This window comes from Bos javanicus, chromosome 2, assembly GCF_032452875.1.
Source record: "Bos javanicus breed banteng chromosome 2, ARS-OSU_banteng_1.0, whole genome shotgun sequence".
In the NCBI taxonomy this organism is placed as follows: domain Eukaryota; kingdom Metazoa; phylum Chordata; class Mammalia; order Artiodactyla; family Bovidae; genus Bos; species Bos javanicus.
In genome coordinates, this window is record NC_083869.1 from 118,542,644 (window position 1) to 118,558,752 (window position 16,109).

Below are 16,109 nucleotides of genomic sequence, written 5' to 3' on the forward strand. Positions count from 1 at the left end.
CCATCACCAACTCCCAGAGCTTGCTCAAATTCATGTCCATTGAATCAGTGGTGATGCCCTCCAACCATCTCATCCCCTGTCGTCCCCTTCTCCTCCTGCCTTCAATCTTTCCCAGCATCAGGGCCTTTTCTAATCAGTCAGCGCTTCACATCAGGTGGCCGAAGTACTCGAGTTTCAGTTTCTCAATCCATGAATTCCACCAACTGTGGATTGTCAAGTGATGTAGTAAACTAGTGTTTACTATGAAAAAAAAAATCTGAGTCTCATCTGGACCTGTGTTGCTCAAATCCATATCGTTCAAGTATGAACTGTATTCCTTTATTGGAAATTCATATTATTATCTGGAGAAGGAAATGGCAACCCACTCCAGTATTCTTGCCTAGAAAATCCCATGGACAGAGGAACCTGGTAGTCCATGGAGTCGAAAAGAGTCGGACATGACTGAGTGACTTCACTTTCACTTTCATGTTATTATCTGATCACAAACTTGATGAGTTACCGTGTCACAGATAACTCATCTAGCTATCTATTATTACCAGAAATAAAGACTTCAGATAAGGTATTCTGAAACCCAAAGTGTTTTTGACAATTCTTCAGCAAGTCATGGCATATACAGTGATTTTTCAAAGGACCTTTGCAAACAATCTTACAACTTTAAAGGGTGAGCAGGACAGACATTGCTATCGTTGTTTCTAGATGAGAAAACACAATCATATAAATGTTTCAAGGTCTCTAATAAGTCTCATGAGAGATGAAAGGGAATAACAAAGCTGGCATTCTGGATTCTACATTATTTCCTTTGTAAAACTGGAGCTCCAAATGATTATCTAAATGTTGTTTCCTCAGTCCTGGCGGCAGCCAGTGTTGCCATAAGATCTGTATCTCTGTAGTGTACAAATCAGTGATTTTTTTCCTCCCTTTCTACTTTCTAGACCCAGACAATATTAGAAACGTACCTATTTATAGAAACATACTAGGAAAAGTCCTAAAAAGAAGCAAAAATATTCCTTGATCTTGATGCTACAAAAGAGTAATATTTTAAATAAAACATTCAATCTATTTACTCACTAGATTTATCAAGTATATGTTCAGTTGCTCAGTTGTGTCCAACTCTGTGCGACTCCATGGACTGTAGCCTGCCAGGCTCCTCTGTCCATGGAATTCTCTAGGCAAGAATACTGGAGTGGGTTGCCATTCCCTTCTCCAGGGAATCTTCCCAACCCAGGGATCTCCCGCATTGCAGTTAGAGTCTTTACCATCTGAGCCACCAGGGAAGCCCAAGTAAAATATAAATTGACTTCAGTTTTTGGGGAGTCCACCTTCTACTTTATCTTAGTTGAGTAGGTAAATGGCTCTAAAAGATAGTCCCAAAACATATCTATGGTTCAAACGCATGAGAAGATTATTTTCCAGGCTTGCAAATAGTTCAAGGACACCAGGTTGGCAGGGGGTGGGAGGAGGTGAGAAGAGGAGACTCAGTCTTGAACAGGGAAACAGCAGATGAGTGACGTGTGAAAAAGACAATAGAAGGGGTCAGAAGCAGAAGACAGAGAAGGGTAGGATGGTTAAGTTTCAAGCAGAGCGAAGTCTCTCCTTGCATTTGAATTGTCTCTGCTGTGGGGATAGGGGATGGAGCATCACTAACCTAAATGGCAGGTGACTTACATGAACAGACCACACTTCCCTTGGCTTTTCAAGACTTTGTGAGTTTTCTTGTTAGGGAATTTCCTGCTCCGTGGGTTCCTTGGTCACACACCCAGACTCCTCAAGAAGTTCCTTTGTGCAGAGGCCAATAACCTGTAGTCTTTAGGATCAAGTGAGGGAGGAGAAGCCCAATAAGCCACTGTCTCTCCATCCCAGATGGCTCAAGTAGGAAGATCAGGATTGCAGCCCTGGACCACAAATATCCAGAGTCTAAATCAGAGTTCTGTTTTCCTGATGAATCTTATTCTGACCATTCTCCATATGCCTTGATTTAATTACTTCTAGGATATCATTTTCCACATTTAACTTCTCTGGCTATGTTGGGAAGTGGAAAGAGGCAAGAAGGTATTATATATAAATCGTTGTTTAACTGGGTGAGCCCAATCAGTTGCTATATTGAAACTGTAGTAAAAATATGCTAGTAAAATGATATTTTTAGTACACACTATAACAGCTATTAATGCTAAAGAGTGGAAATAGTATACTTGTTCTCCAGCATGCTTTTATTCTATAGAGCATACCAAGCACAGTATTCCTCTATTCGTTGTTAATATTATCTTTAGTCCCCAACTTAGAAAGTCTTCACAGAGTAATTTGTGCTTCTGTTAAATTATTGATGGAAAATGGCTTCAGACCAAATACTCTCAAACCCTAATTATAGTTAAACCATTGGCTAACAGTGATTTCTCATAGGGTTTTTGTAAATAAAGCTTCATTTTGTTTTTACAAAAACCTTAACAGAGAGTGAGGGTAACCAGGTTCTCCCAGGTTTATAGATGAGGCAACTGGAATTGGTAATGTTTGAGGGTCTTTTGGTCTTCCCAGTTGGCCCTAGTGGTAAAGAACCCACGTGCTAATGGGGGAGATATGAGAGAGGTTCAGTCGCTGGGTCAGGAAAGATCTCCTGGAGGAGGGCATGGCAACCCACTCCAGCATTCTTGCCTGGAGAATGCCATGGACAGAGGAGCCTGGTGGGCTATGGTCCACAGGGTCACATAGAGTCAGACAAGACTGAAGTGACTTAGCACGCATGCAAGCACTCACGAGTTATTTTTTATGAATTCACATGGAGAGTACAAGGCCGGACTGGGCAGGACTCCGACATGACATACCTGCAACGTGACACTGACCTATAGTCATATTCAAAATATCTTCAGAAATGAAGTATCGTTTTATGTTCATAACAGCCTAAAATATCAGTCAGAAGACTGCTGTTCCCTCATTTCACAGATGAGAAAACTCCAGCACATAAACATTTAAGGGTCTTTTACACATATGGATAAAAGTGAAAGTGTTAGTTGCTCAGTCATGTCCAACTCTGTATGAACCCAACGACTGTAGCCCACCAGGCTCCTCACTCCATGGAATTCTCCAGGCAAGACTATTGGAGTGGGTGGCCATTCCCTTCTCCAGGGGATCTTCCCGACCTAGGGATCAAAGCCAGGTCTACCACATTGCAGGCAGATTCTTTATCATCCTGAGCCGCCGGGGAAGCCCCAAGAATACTGAAGTGGGTAGCCATTCGCTTCCCCAGGGGATCTTCTCAACCCAGGGATTGAATCCACATCTCCTCCTTGGCAGGTGGATTCTTTACCATCTGAGCCACCAGGGAAGCCCATTACACATCATACATGGAAACTTACAGAAACTTACCAGAAGGACAGAACTAACAATCTGGACTCTTAGGAAACATTTGTAATCCTTTATTCAAAATCTTTAACACAACGTTATAAAGCAACTATACCCCAATAAAAACTGATAAAAATTTTGAAGCCAGATGTAAAATAATAATGCTTCATTATTTTAGAAAGGCAGTGTGGTGTATATCCTATAGCTTACAAGACAACCCAATAAGTTTGGGACAGAATCTCATTCTCAAATAGACTGTGTTAGTGTTCCTGCAGCAAATTGTGTGAATTCACATCAACTGTGATAAATATTTTATTGAACTCGTGGCTGCCAAAGTCCAGGTTCGTTGCCAAATTAGTTAGCTGCAAGCCTATGAAAAAATACTGGTTTTCAAAACTTCTTTGACTTTGCAACTAAGATTGAAGGATTGGGGGTCTTCACTCCATTTGGTAGTGATCTTTTTCCCTTAGATGAGAAGAGACAGTAATGTTCATCATTGCATCTTTATAGCCTACATCCTGTCTGTAATGTGAGTATTCATAAGTTCATAACTCTTTTCGATATAGATTACTGGTTGTATTTTCCTTTGCTTACTAGATCCATCAGCCATTGGAAGCACATCTATTTTCAGAACGAGCAGTAGGAAGAGACGTAAGAACAATTAAAACTCTTGCAGTAACAAATATCTTTCTTTGCTACAAAACCCCCCTTCAACTTTTTGGTTATATCATTGAAAATGAAGCGATAAATTTATAAGTATTTTAGACGATTCACATTTGTTTTGAATTAGGTGAGCTGGGCTAATTGATGTAACACAAAGACCTCAAGAAGTTGAGGGTTGCAGTGCAATACAAGTTTATTCTTCACTCATATAAAAGGATAAAGCGGTTCCCAGGTTGGAGGGGTGCTCACTGAGGGCCCAGCTGATGGAGGCTCTGATGTTGAAATTTTTGCTTCCACGGTCTCTCTGGATAAGAAACAGAGAGAAAGCAGGAATGTTAATCTGTGCAGACAAGAGGAAAGGGTAAAAGCTAGTGACCAAAGGGAGTGCCTTCCTTAGCAAAGTCCTGGCCACTCCCAGCCTTGGGGGTGGTTCCTGGAGCAACCTTGACCACCAGATCAGATGGAGCCACGGGGGGTGCCTGGTGGGAGAATTATCCTTAACCCTCTTACACAAGCTTCCCTTTTCCAAATTTCCTTTTAAAGAATTCCATGCTGTATTGGTTGGTCCTAGGACACAGACTGAGATTGTAAAGGACTTTTATTTCTTTCTGCAGGGATGAGCGGTGGTGACTCTTCAGACTTGAGTAACGAAGGAGAGCCTCAGGCAACATCTAGTTCAGCCCTAATAAATGGGTCAGGTAAAGAAGATTAGGATGTCCAGCCTTGGCCTGCAGCATGTCAGGAGTCTGAATTTAAAGCTACTGCTTCCAGATGCATTTCATTCTGAGCTCCCTGACTACCTTGTATCCAGTTAATCCTGGAAACTACTTCTGGGATTTTTAGAAAATGGAAGGAGGCAGGGAATTATTATAAATTCACGCTTAACAAAATGAGTATAATAATATAATATAATAATGTGTGTGTGCTCAGTCATGTCCAACTCTGTGACCCCATGAACTGTAGCCTGCCACGTTCCTCTGTCCATGGGATTTCCCAGGCAAGAATACTGGACTGGTTTGCCATTTCCTACTCCAAGGGAACTTCCCGATTCAGGGATTGAACCCACATTTCCTGCACTGGCAGGTGGATTCTTTCCCACTGCACCACCTGGGAACCCCTAGTAACTAAATGTGTACTTTTATATTCCTAGTTTAGCAGAAACAATTACCACAATGATGGTATCTTTTTAAGCACTTACTGTCATGTCTACTAACACCAAGATCCTAGATTTCTATAGTGGTATACTGGTTGACACTAATGCCATTTGTAATTATAAACACATCAAAAGACAACTGGTCCTGCTGTGTAATTATAGACAGAAATAAAAGCTTAAGATCAACCATTCTAAAACTTTAGTATAGATTTTGTCAGATATTCAACATATTGTGTTTAGATTGTCTGATGGTATTTTAAATTCCCTTGGCAAATAAGATCTTACTCTGCCATCACAAAGTCTTTAAGACTTAGGCAGGCTAGCTATTGCTTCCCCATCTTGGGATGAGGAAATATTAATGGATGTACAAATGTTTAAGGATAAAAAGGAGTGACTATTTTATGTAACAGAAAGATAAGAGCTGTGTTGCATGATCAGAGTCCAAAGAGGAGATACAGGGATCTGGCATAGTCACAAGGGAGTGTATCAGTGTCTGATGCAAGAAAGTATATTTAACAATAATAAATGCATGTCTTCTAGTCCCATTACTTCATGGCAAATAGATGGAGAAACAATGGAAACAGTGAGAGACTTTATTTTCTTGGGCTCCAAAATCACTGCAGATGGTGACTGTGGCCATGAAATTAAATGACACTTGCTCCTTGGAAAAAAAGCTATGACAAGCCTAGATAGCATATTAAAAAGCAGAGACATTACTTTGCCAGCAAAGGTCCATATAGTCAAAGCTGGATGGCATCACTGACTCGATGGATGTGAATCTGGGTGAACTCCGGGAGTTGGTGATGGACAGGGAGGCCTGGCGTGCTGCGATTCATGGGGTCGCAAAGAGTCGGACACGACTGAGCGACTGAACTGAACTGAACTGAACTGATGGTTTTTCCAGTAGTTATGTATGTATGTGAGAGTTGGACCATAAAGAAGGCTGAGCATGGAAGGACTGATGCTTTTGAACTGTGGTGTTGGAGAAGACTCTTTGAGAGTCCTTTGGACTGCAAGGAGATCAAACCAGTCAATCCAAAAGGAATCAACCCTGAATGTTCATTGGAAGGACTGATGCTGGAGCTGAAGCTCTGATACTTAGGCCACCTGATGTGAAGATCTGGCTCATTAGAAAAGACTCCAATGCCAGGAAAGATTGAAGGCAGGAGGAGAAGGGGACGAAAGAGGATGAGATGGTTGGATGGCATCACTGACTCGATGGACAGGAGTTTGAGCAAACTCCGGGAGTTGCTGATGGACAGGGAAGCCTGGTGTGCTGCAGTCCATGGGGTTGCAGAGTCAGACATGACCGAGCAACTGAACAACAAATAAATGCATATGTATATATGTATGTGTGTATATGTCACATATACACACATATATGAATATATATGTATATATTGATGAATATATTTAACCACCACTATTAGTGTGAATATTGAAATATGTATATCCAGATTGAGAGGCAAAAAGCAAAAACCATAAACAAAGAGGGTGGGAATGGAACCAGCTATATGGCATACAAAACACCTAAAAAGATAAGACAAAAAAGGATGAACAGAGAAATTTTTTTAAAAAACAGATGTTAACAATATAACTGGACTTCCCTGGTGGTCCAGTGGTTAAGAGTCTGCCTTGCAATGCAGGAGACACAGGCTCGATCCCTGATCCGGGAAGATCCCACATGACGTGGAACAACCAAGTCTGCGTGCTGTAACTACTGAGCCCAGGCACTCTGGAGCCCATGTGCCACAGTTAACACCCAATGCAGCCAAATAAATAAACATTAAAAATACAGGACCTGCAATCAAATGTGAATTTCAAATAAACAATGAATAATTCTTTAAAAAAAGAGTATAACTGATGAAATGAGAGAAATCAACACAGAAGACAAGAGAAATCAGGGGCAGAGAAGCTCACAGAATCAAAGTGATGGAGATAAATTTTCTAAGGAGACCATAAAGAGGAAGAGAAAGAGGAGGTGTGGCTAGGTAGAAAGAGAGCAAATCTCTGTTGGATATGAAGAGTGGTCATTGGAGCAGGTGTATTTCTCCTCAGCCCATCTGAGTTGTGGATGTTTGAGTATGTTTCAAGTTTCACAAGATCCAAATGTCACCAGATTGGGAAGTTTTATAGAGGAAGATGGGTAATTTTCAAGGTATCTCTAGGAACTTTACCATAAACATGATTATAAAGTCTGTGATTGATAGGCCTTTGATGTAGGAAACTCGTAGAGAACTGGCAGAAGTAATAATAATCAATAGAGTGGCCAGTGTCCAAAAAGCAAGCAAATGGTGACAATGAAAGTGGTAAACTGCGAGATGAAGCTAAATGTCATTGAAGAAAAAAGATAAATGCAAAGACTGTAATATTTTAAAGCCAAAGATCAAGGTAAAATTGAAAGAAAAGAAAAATTAGAAAGGGATGTGCCAGATTAGAGGGGATCACTTCAATAATAACACTAGCTCCAGAGACAGAAGCATAGAAAACCAGATGGAATGAGATACATACAGGAAGTAACCAGTGGAGGGGATAAAGATGAGGCACAGAGAGATGGTTGGATGGCATCACTGACTCAATGGGCATGCGTTTGAGTAAGCTCCAGGAGTTGGTGATGGACAGGCAAGCCTGGTGTGCTGCAGTCCATGGGGTCGCAAAGAGTCAGACATGACTGAGCGACTGAACTGAACTGAACAGAGAGATAAACGGTTAAAAGATGAGGAAAAAAAAAATGGTAGAGAGAGAAGCGGGACAGTGCAAAAGAAAGAGAGGAGAGAAATGGAGAAGTTGTGGATCTGAGAGGCTCATGAGACCAAAGCAACATTGTTCACAATGGCAGTGAGTTTTTAGGGTAAGTTATCCCCAGGTATCAAAATGGCTCCGGTAACTCACGCAGTTCGTAAGAGACTTCGCCAATGGAGTTTCACGTACTCTTAGAGCTTCAATTACATTCTACAATCAAATTGTTCCTCAACCCACATTTCCAGCCCAGCCTGACTCTGTCTTCTGTGCTTTCAAACTCAATTATCCAAGTATCAGAAAGACCTGGCCAAAGTCCTAAGGTTTTAGACTTCTCCACTTATCTCTCAAAGACCTTCAGACTCAACACTCAAAACTGAGCACATCATCTTTCCCCTGAAAACCAGTATCTGCTCCTCCAATGTTCTGTACCTCTAAAACACTTACTGACTCATTCTTTCAACTTGAACTTCTCAGTCATCCATGACAGAGACATCTCAATTGACATAACCCATCTAGTCACCTGAGCTTTCCTGGTGGCTCAGGGATAAAGAATTCGCCTGCCAAGACAGGAGATGCAGGTTTGATCTCTGGGTCGAGAAGATCCCCTGGAGAAAGAAATGGCAACCCACTCCAGTATTCTTGCCTGGGAAATCCCATGGACAGACGAGGCTGGTGGGCTACAGTTCATGGGGGTCACAAAACAATCAGACATGACTTAGCAACTAAACAACAACAGTCTGTCACCTAACTCTATCAGTTATTCCTTTTAAATGTCTCCAGCCTGTCCACTTGTTTCCATCTCCATGTCAGTACCCTTATCCATGTCTGTATCACTTCTCACTTGATCTAGTTCTACAGGCTCCTGTTTGTTCTCCTTCTTCCAACATTGTTCCCACCAAACACAGTCTAAGTGATTTAGCTAAGCTGATCTTTCAAAAAAGCAAATGTGTTCATGCTGCTGTCCTATGTAATAGCCAAATGTCCTTTAATTTTCCTTTGGAATAAATTAATTCTTCTTTGAGTGACTTCCAAACTCCCTGCCTGAGGCCCCTGCATCTTTCTCCATCCTCATCATTGCCTCTCATTGTCTCACTCAGTGTTCAGACCCACTGAACTCTTCTTGGTGTCCTGCATTTGCTGAATCCAGACTTTTGTATGTGCGCTTCCATCCATTTGGGGCTTTTATCTTAGTCACCTTTCTCCCTAATCTGTTTACCTACTGCTTCCATGATTCTTCCACTAGAAAAGGTCCCTCATTTCAAACCAGGCTAGTTCTTCTTGCCTTCTGCATCCCCAAAGTAGACTGTATAATGTGTCTTAACAGTCTCTGTGTACCAGTGTGCATCCCTCTTTATGCATCAGTTCCCTGGTTGCTCATAAGATTGATAAGCACTGATGCTTCAGTAGTCTTCTGCCCTGCATCATCACCATCATTCACCTCAGCATCTGACATGTGAGAGATGCTCAGCAACCTTGTTGAGTGAATAGAAAAAAAAAGTCTACCTTCTGGGTTTCAACATTTGGACATTTGTCTGGCAAAAATTCATTTATTACAGTATTTATATGAGAATACTAAAGTTACTTTAACAATTGAATATGTGTATAGAGGAACTAAAAAGCCTCTTGATGAAAGTGAAAGAGGAGAGTGAAAAAGTTGGCTTAAAGCTCAAGATTCAGAAAACGAAGATCATGGCATCTGGTCCCATTACTTAATGGGAAATAGATGGGGAAACAGTGGAAACAGTGGTAGACTTTATTTTGGGGGCCTCCAAAATCACTGCAGATGGTGATTGCAGTCATGAAATTAAAAGACACTTACTCCTTGGAAGGAAAGTTATGACCAACCTAGATAGCGTATTAAAAAGCTGAGACATTTCTTTGCCAACAAAGGTCCGTCTAGTCAAGGCTATGGTTTTTCCAGTGGTCATGTATGTATGTGAGAGTTGGACTGTGGAGAAAGCTGAGCACCAAAGAATTGATGCTTTTGAACTGTGGTGTTGGAGAAGACTCTTGAGAGTCCCTTGGACTGCAAGGAGATCCAACCAGTCCATTCTGAAGGAGATCGGTCCTGGGTGTTCTTTGGAAGGACTGATGCTAAAGCTGAAACTCCAATACTTTGGCCACCTCAATGTGAAGAGTTGACTCACTGGAAAAGACTCTGATTGAGGGATTGGGGGCAGGAGAGGAAGGGGACGACAGAGGATGAGATGGCTGGATGGCATCACCGACTCGATGGATGTGAGTCTGAGTGAACTCCAGGAGTTGGTGATGGACAGGGAGGCCTAGCGTGCTGCGATTCATGGGGTCGCAAAGAGTCGGACACGACTGAGCAACTGAACAACTGAACTGAACTGAATACATATTAATGTAACAAACAGTATTTTTGGAAAAGAATAATGTCACATAAAAGTAAGTACAAATGTATGTAAAAATGTCATCAATGAGTGGATTGGAGAAGTATATAAAGAAAAAAATAGAAAAATAAAAATGCATATTTTGGGTGAAGAGTAAAAACAGACTAAAAGGAAGGGACAAGGACAGTGAGGAGCAGCAACAAGAGAAAGAGATGTCAGAGGCAGAGTCACCCTGTGATGTAGGAGTCAGGGAAAGAGGAGGGGAGCAGGTGTAAGTGAAAATTTCTTTACAAGCCATAACTTAGGAGCAGAGCTCCAAGGACTTAGAAGTGCTCCTGTGTCGTGTATTCTTCAAAAAGTGTTCAAGAGGCCAAGAAGCAATGACTGAAAGTCACCAAGCATTGATAGGATGGGTAAGGCCACCCAAGGTCGGGATAGAGGTGGTTGAATAGATACCCCAGACCCAGGAGTAGCTGTGGAAGGTGATCAGTGTTCAAGGAGAACCTCAAGCAGCTCCCAACAGGGGGTGGACCAGTTACAGAAGGTGCAGGTCACAGGACCTTGGGCTGCAGGGTGTCAGGAGTCTGAAATCAGAGCTCCCACTCCTGATGCACTCGAGTGTAAACACACTTTGACAGGGAGTGCACTCAGTCCACGTCACAACCCTATTCTTTGCACTTACCTGACCTGACCCTTCGGGGAACTGCAGGGAGGAAAGAATTCTATTTAACAGAATGGCCAACTGATTATACCTGGATGATGTAGTTGAAATCACTGGTGAAATTGACAATATCATGGGGCAAAGAAATGTGATCTTCTGCTGGAAGATAATAGCGTCATTTTGTCACAACCTTGGAAAGACCTCAAAAGACAAACAATCCTTTACCCTATCAGAAAAAAAAGACCTCAGACAACTATTTGTAAACTCATTAGATAGTTTTGGAGGAGGCCTTCTAACATGTTGCTGATTTATATAGTGATTTCTCATTAGCTTTTGCAAATAAGATCTTATTTAATCTTCACAAAAAATGTAAAACCTGAGTGGCATACGTGTTGCTATCCCTGTTTCATAAATGAGGAAACCGATGCACATAAGTAGTGAAGAGATTTTTCAGGTTTACAGTTTTTTTAAGTTTCTGACCACCACCTGTTACTTTCTAGATTCCACGGATATTGGAAGCAATTCTACTTTGGGAAAACACAGTGGGAAAAGAAGTAAGACTGCATAAGAATTTACTCGATTTTCATGTTACAAATGAACAATTTTTTAATGCTAAAATTTATTATATTTTCCGTACCTTTAATAAGAAAAAGATTAATGCCTTTTAAACTAATTGTTTTTCAAAATGCTCATATCTTCATGTGAATATCTTGCTTTTTATTCTTGCTTTAAAATGTTTCTTATCAATATTAACATATACATTTCCAGAATTTTTCTGTGCATGCGTTAACACCTTTTGTAATACAGTTTTATCTAAATAGAGTAATTCTATGCATATCTCTCTCTTAAAAATTATATCATACCTAGAAAATTAAAATACATAACATTTTAAATTGAACTACAAAAAACCTTTTTTAAAGGATGCCTTAACATGCACTCTTTTCATTTTTAGTGTGGTTGAGTATTTTCCGTTTGTTATTGGTCATTTGTTTTCCTTCCTCACAGAATGCTTTGTCATGGGATGCTCGGTCAGTGTCTGCTGTTGTGGTGTTTTTCTTTTTCTTACTATACTGCATGACTATAGAAATCTTTGTATCAGATACATGCACACTAAATCTTGGTCCTATATGTTCCTAATATTTTGTCCCATTTGTTGTTTTTCTTTTAGGTTTGTTAACGGAATACTTTGTGTTAAAGAAGTTATAAATTTTTAGGAGATCAAATTTGCTAGCCTTTTTCTCTCTAGTTCTTTGGTTTCCTATCATATTTATAATAGCCATTTCTAGATTTTTCAAAATATTGCTCTATATTTGATTCTAGAATATTTGAAGTACCTGATAATTTTTAATATTTCCGTCAAAATCCCATGAGTTTTGCCTATTTGTATATAGGCACTTTGATCACACAGCACCTTTTACTTGTCTGAATATTAGTTTTTATTTTATAAAAACATTGCAGGAGAAAAGGGAGAGCTCAGAAGTAGCAACAGACTGATGCTAGGGGTGAATTTTTGAATTAGCTCAAGAAGATTCCCTCCCCATCTCCTTCCCAAGTTCTTTGGAAACTCTAATTAGAAATACATTGATTTTGCAGAATAGTTTAGGGAGAACAGAGACATACCCATTTGTTTATGTCTTATTTGATGTTCTTCCACTATGAATTTTCTTACGCTTTAAAAAAAATTATATACTGTACACATTTGTTTCCATCTATGAATATCTTTTTCCCATTACAAAAGAGCTGGAATAAATTTAAATGAGATAAGACTCTCAAAATCTTTTTAAGTAGGAAATCTATGGTCATTTTATTGCATATGAGGAAATCAGAATGCCAGGGATCTTTTTCTGATTTAATACAAAATCTTAGGAGCATCTATATAATAGTTTAAGGATCCACCTGTCACTTAAAATATTAGGGCCAGGCCTCCAAATTATCAAGACAACCAACCAGAATTAAGTTTCTTAAGAAATTTGTAATAAGTGACAATAGTTTCTAATGAGGGGAGTATTACAAGACCCTTCCAAATAACTCTTTCAAGGCAAATTTATATTACAGAGAACAGAACAAATTGGTAATGGTTACAAACAGACATGTCTTACCTTCTTATGAAAATTCTCAATTTAATACTGTCAAAGCAATTCTTGTTTTGAATTTATTTATTTATTTTAATTGAAGGATAATTACTTTACAATATTATGATGTCTTTGCCATACATCAATATGAATCAGCCATAGATATACATATGTCCCCTCCATTCATATGCTTTATGTGGGACATCTCTCCCATGTAAGGCAATTCTTTGCGTTAGTTTTATGGTAGAGAATTCTGTCTCTCCTTCTAAAGCTGTGGGTTGAGAGGACTTCCCCTCGTTCTCTTTGTCTAATTCTTTGTTAGGTACGAAGACTTACATTTCAAAAGTCTGGTCTCGGGAATTTGATTAGTTAGCCTTATACAAAACACAGACCCATAGAGTTGGATTTTGTTGGCAGAAATAGAGAAAGTATTTGGAAAGAATCTTACCTAAAAACAGTAAAATATGATGAATATAGATTTTTCTACTACAGTCTCCAATCTTGTTGCTAAATCTGAACTAGTTTGAGATCCTTTATCTTTTTTCTGTTCAGATTTCCTTTCTTGTCTTCACCTAAATATATAATGTAAATGATTTGTTCAGTGATTTAAGTGAGGATATATGCAACATCCTTTTTAAGACTCTCTCTCTCATATAGTATTTAATAAGTATTTACTACTTACAGGTTAATTATTATTCTCAGCACTGTCAAAATATTTTCTGTAATGTTCTTTGATCTCCAAATACTGAAGACCCTTCTTTATACACCTTCTATTTATCAGACCTCATCCTTATGGGCCTTGTCCCATTTCCACACCTCTCAACTTATCAATTTCACACTCTCAACCCTTCTACAACTTCTCCTTCCTGAAAAATCAGACCACATCTCTACTAATGGCTGCTGAAACTCATTCTTTCCTCATGGTACTCATTTTGGGTAAAGATATATAAACAGACTTCAAAAGTGAGCATTATTACTGGTGTTGTGTGGGAATTTAGCAAAAGTGAAGGAAAAGCCAGATTTGAGGTGTCCCCAAAAACAAAGGTATAGAAGGCTTCCAAGATTTTGAAAGACTTTGGCCAAGCTTGCACTCATGCTAACGACTGAGTTGCTGTTGGCTGTAGATATAATTCCTATAGCTCATCCTATAGAACATGGCAGGATAATTTACAATGATTCCCTACTTCCACAGAATAAAGAAGTGAACTCAGAGCTTCCCTTTTTAAAAAAAAGTCTGAGTTTCACCCAGAGGCAAAGAGTCAGGAGTCTCATTTGCAACATAGCCCATGGTCTGGTCACAATAGAGGTTCCCAGTGACAAATATACCTATTGACACAGCCTCACAATCCAGCAACCTTAGGTGCTAAATGTAAGGTGGGAACCTCCATATTTTTCCACCATGATGAAACCAAGAAGGACTAATTCCACAAGATTAAGCCAGTGCCATACCCCAAATACTTGGAGTGATTTATGCCTCCAACCATCCTTGGCCCAGGTTAAAAGTACTAGCGCCATGTGGCTGGTGAGAAGAAACTCTGCATTAGAACTAGTTAAGCTTCTGTATACTGATGCATCCAAGAATGTGTTGGAAGAGTAATTTAAATGACTAATTCTATCAGTCTGTGAAAAGTTTAATCCAAGTATATGATTGTATACTTAAATCTGGGGGGAAAAATATTGAAATAAAGGGAGGGATAAGGACATGTTAGGAAACCACAAATTAGAAAGTTGGTCAGTTTTCATTGTTGGTTCTTTGTCATGTACAGTGATGTAATCAGTGTTGTTGGCTAAGGAAGATTCTCTGTAGATAGTAAGGATTGCGATAGTAAGGATGCCTCTACACCACATGCTCCCAAGAAGACTATACAGATTGACCACAGATAAGCAGCTCTGCTGACCTCATGGGTGAGGCGGGAGTAGGCAGCAGGCGTGGGGAGCATTGAGGATGGGGAGGCAGACCTCCTCCCAAGAGCCTGGGCTTTAGACCTGAAGGAATCTTTTTCTAACAAGCTGGTTTCTCCAGTCAAGAGGATGAAGCCGGTTGGCCTATCAGAGGGAGATCTGATCATAGTCTTTCTGACTGGGAGGCTGTTGGCTGCTTCTTGCTTCCTAACACATGGTGGGTCTTGGCATCACTGTGATCAGGTGAGTAAGCTGGGAGAATCTGATGCACTCTCTTGTCTGCTAAAGTATCATGATCTCCTACTTGCTTATAGCTCCTTCCTGGTCATTTGTTGGTAATGTTGATCGGAGAGTTGATAGCTGTGGTACTGTTGGTGGTGATGGTCCCTTCATGGCTTCCTGTATCTACATGTTGAAGTGTAGCTGAGATCGCATCCCTAGATATTTCATCCAGTCTGGTAGCCATAAATCCTATCCATATGTTAATGACCACCAATTTTATTTCACCTCCTTTTGTCCTTCTATTGAACTGCCAAGTCATAAGTTCAACTTCTGACTCCAGACTTCCACTTGGAGTCTCAGATTTGACACATGAAACCCATTTCTTTATTTCACTCCCAAACCTGTCATCCACCACCTTTCTCTCACTAAATGACATTATTTCTACTCGGTTGCTTGAGTCAAAAATATAGAAAAATGTGCTTGATTCCTCTTTTTTTTCCTAGTCCCTCCACATCCATTCACAAAATGTTTCAAAACTATATATATTTAAGAAAAAAAAAAGAACCAAATAGAAATAAGTATAATATCTGAAATCAAAAACAATGGAAAAATTGGGTGGACTCTGAAAATACATTGTGTGTGTGTGCATGTGTATACAAATACAGCCAGTTCTCATTATTCATGGTATAGAGGTTGTATGAAGTCACCCCAAACACAAAGCAGCTAATAACAAAACTTTGCTTCCAAAAGAAATAGAGGGTTTGGTTCTTGTGAGCCTCTGGTCCTATTTTTGTAAACCAATAAACATAGATCTTTGTTTCATGAATGTTTCTGTTTAAAGACACCTAATTTATTATACATGTTGATTCATTAATGCTGAACTCACATCCAATGGCGTTATAACTCATGCCTGATTGGAGCTCATCTAACACATGTGTTTTCTCCATAAGACACGTCACAGTCTTAAGAACACTAGAGAGCACTTCAGCACTAGGCTTGAGGCCATT

The 16,109-nt window shown here is 39.8% G+C and overlaps 1 protein-coding gene across 8 annotated transcripts in view; it reads left to right on the forward strand.

The window, feature by feature from the left end:
- LOC133230392 (nuclear body protein SP140-like protein) overlaps positions 1-16,109 on the forward strand; it is a 95,925-nt gene that overhangs the window by 49,367 nt on the left and 30,449 nt on the right. For 6 of the 8 annotated variants that reach the window (XM_061387839.1, XM_061387808.1, XM_061387799.1 and 3 more), the window contains 3 exons: positions 3,931-3,984; positions 4,611-4,694; positions 11,407-11,460. In XM_061387839.1, the coding sequence (XP_061243823.1) occupies positions 3,931-3,984; positions 4,611-4,694; positions 11,407-11,460 (192 nt within the window). The remainder of the gene's footprint in view (positions 1-3,930; positions 3,985-4,610; positions 4,695-11,406; positions 11,461-16,109) is intronic. The other 2 variants (XM_061387819.1, XM_061387855.1) reach the window with 2 other exon arrangements.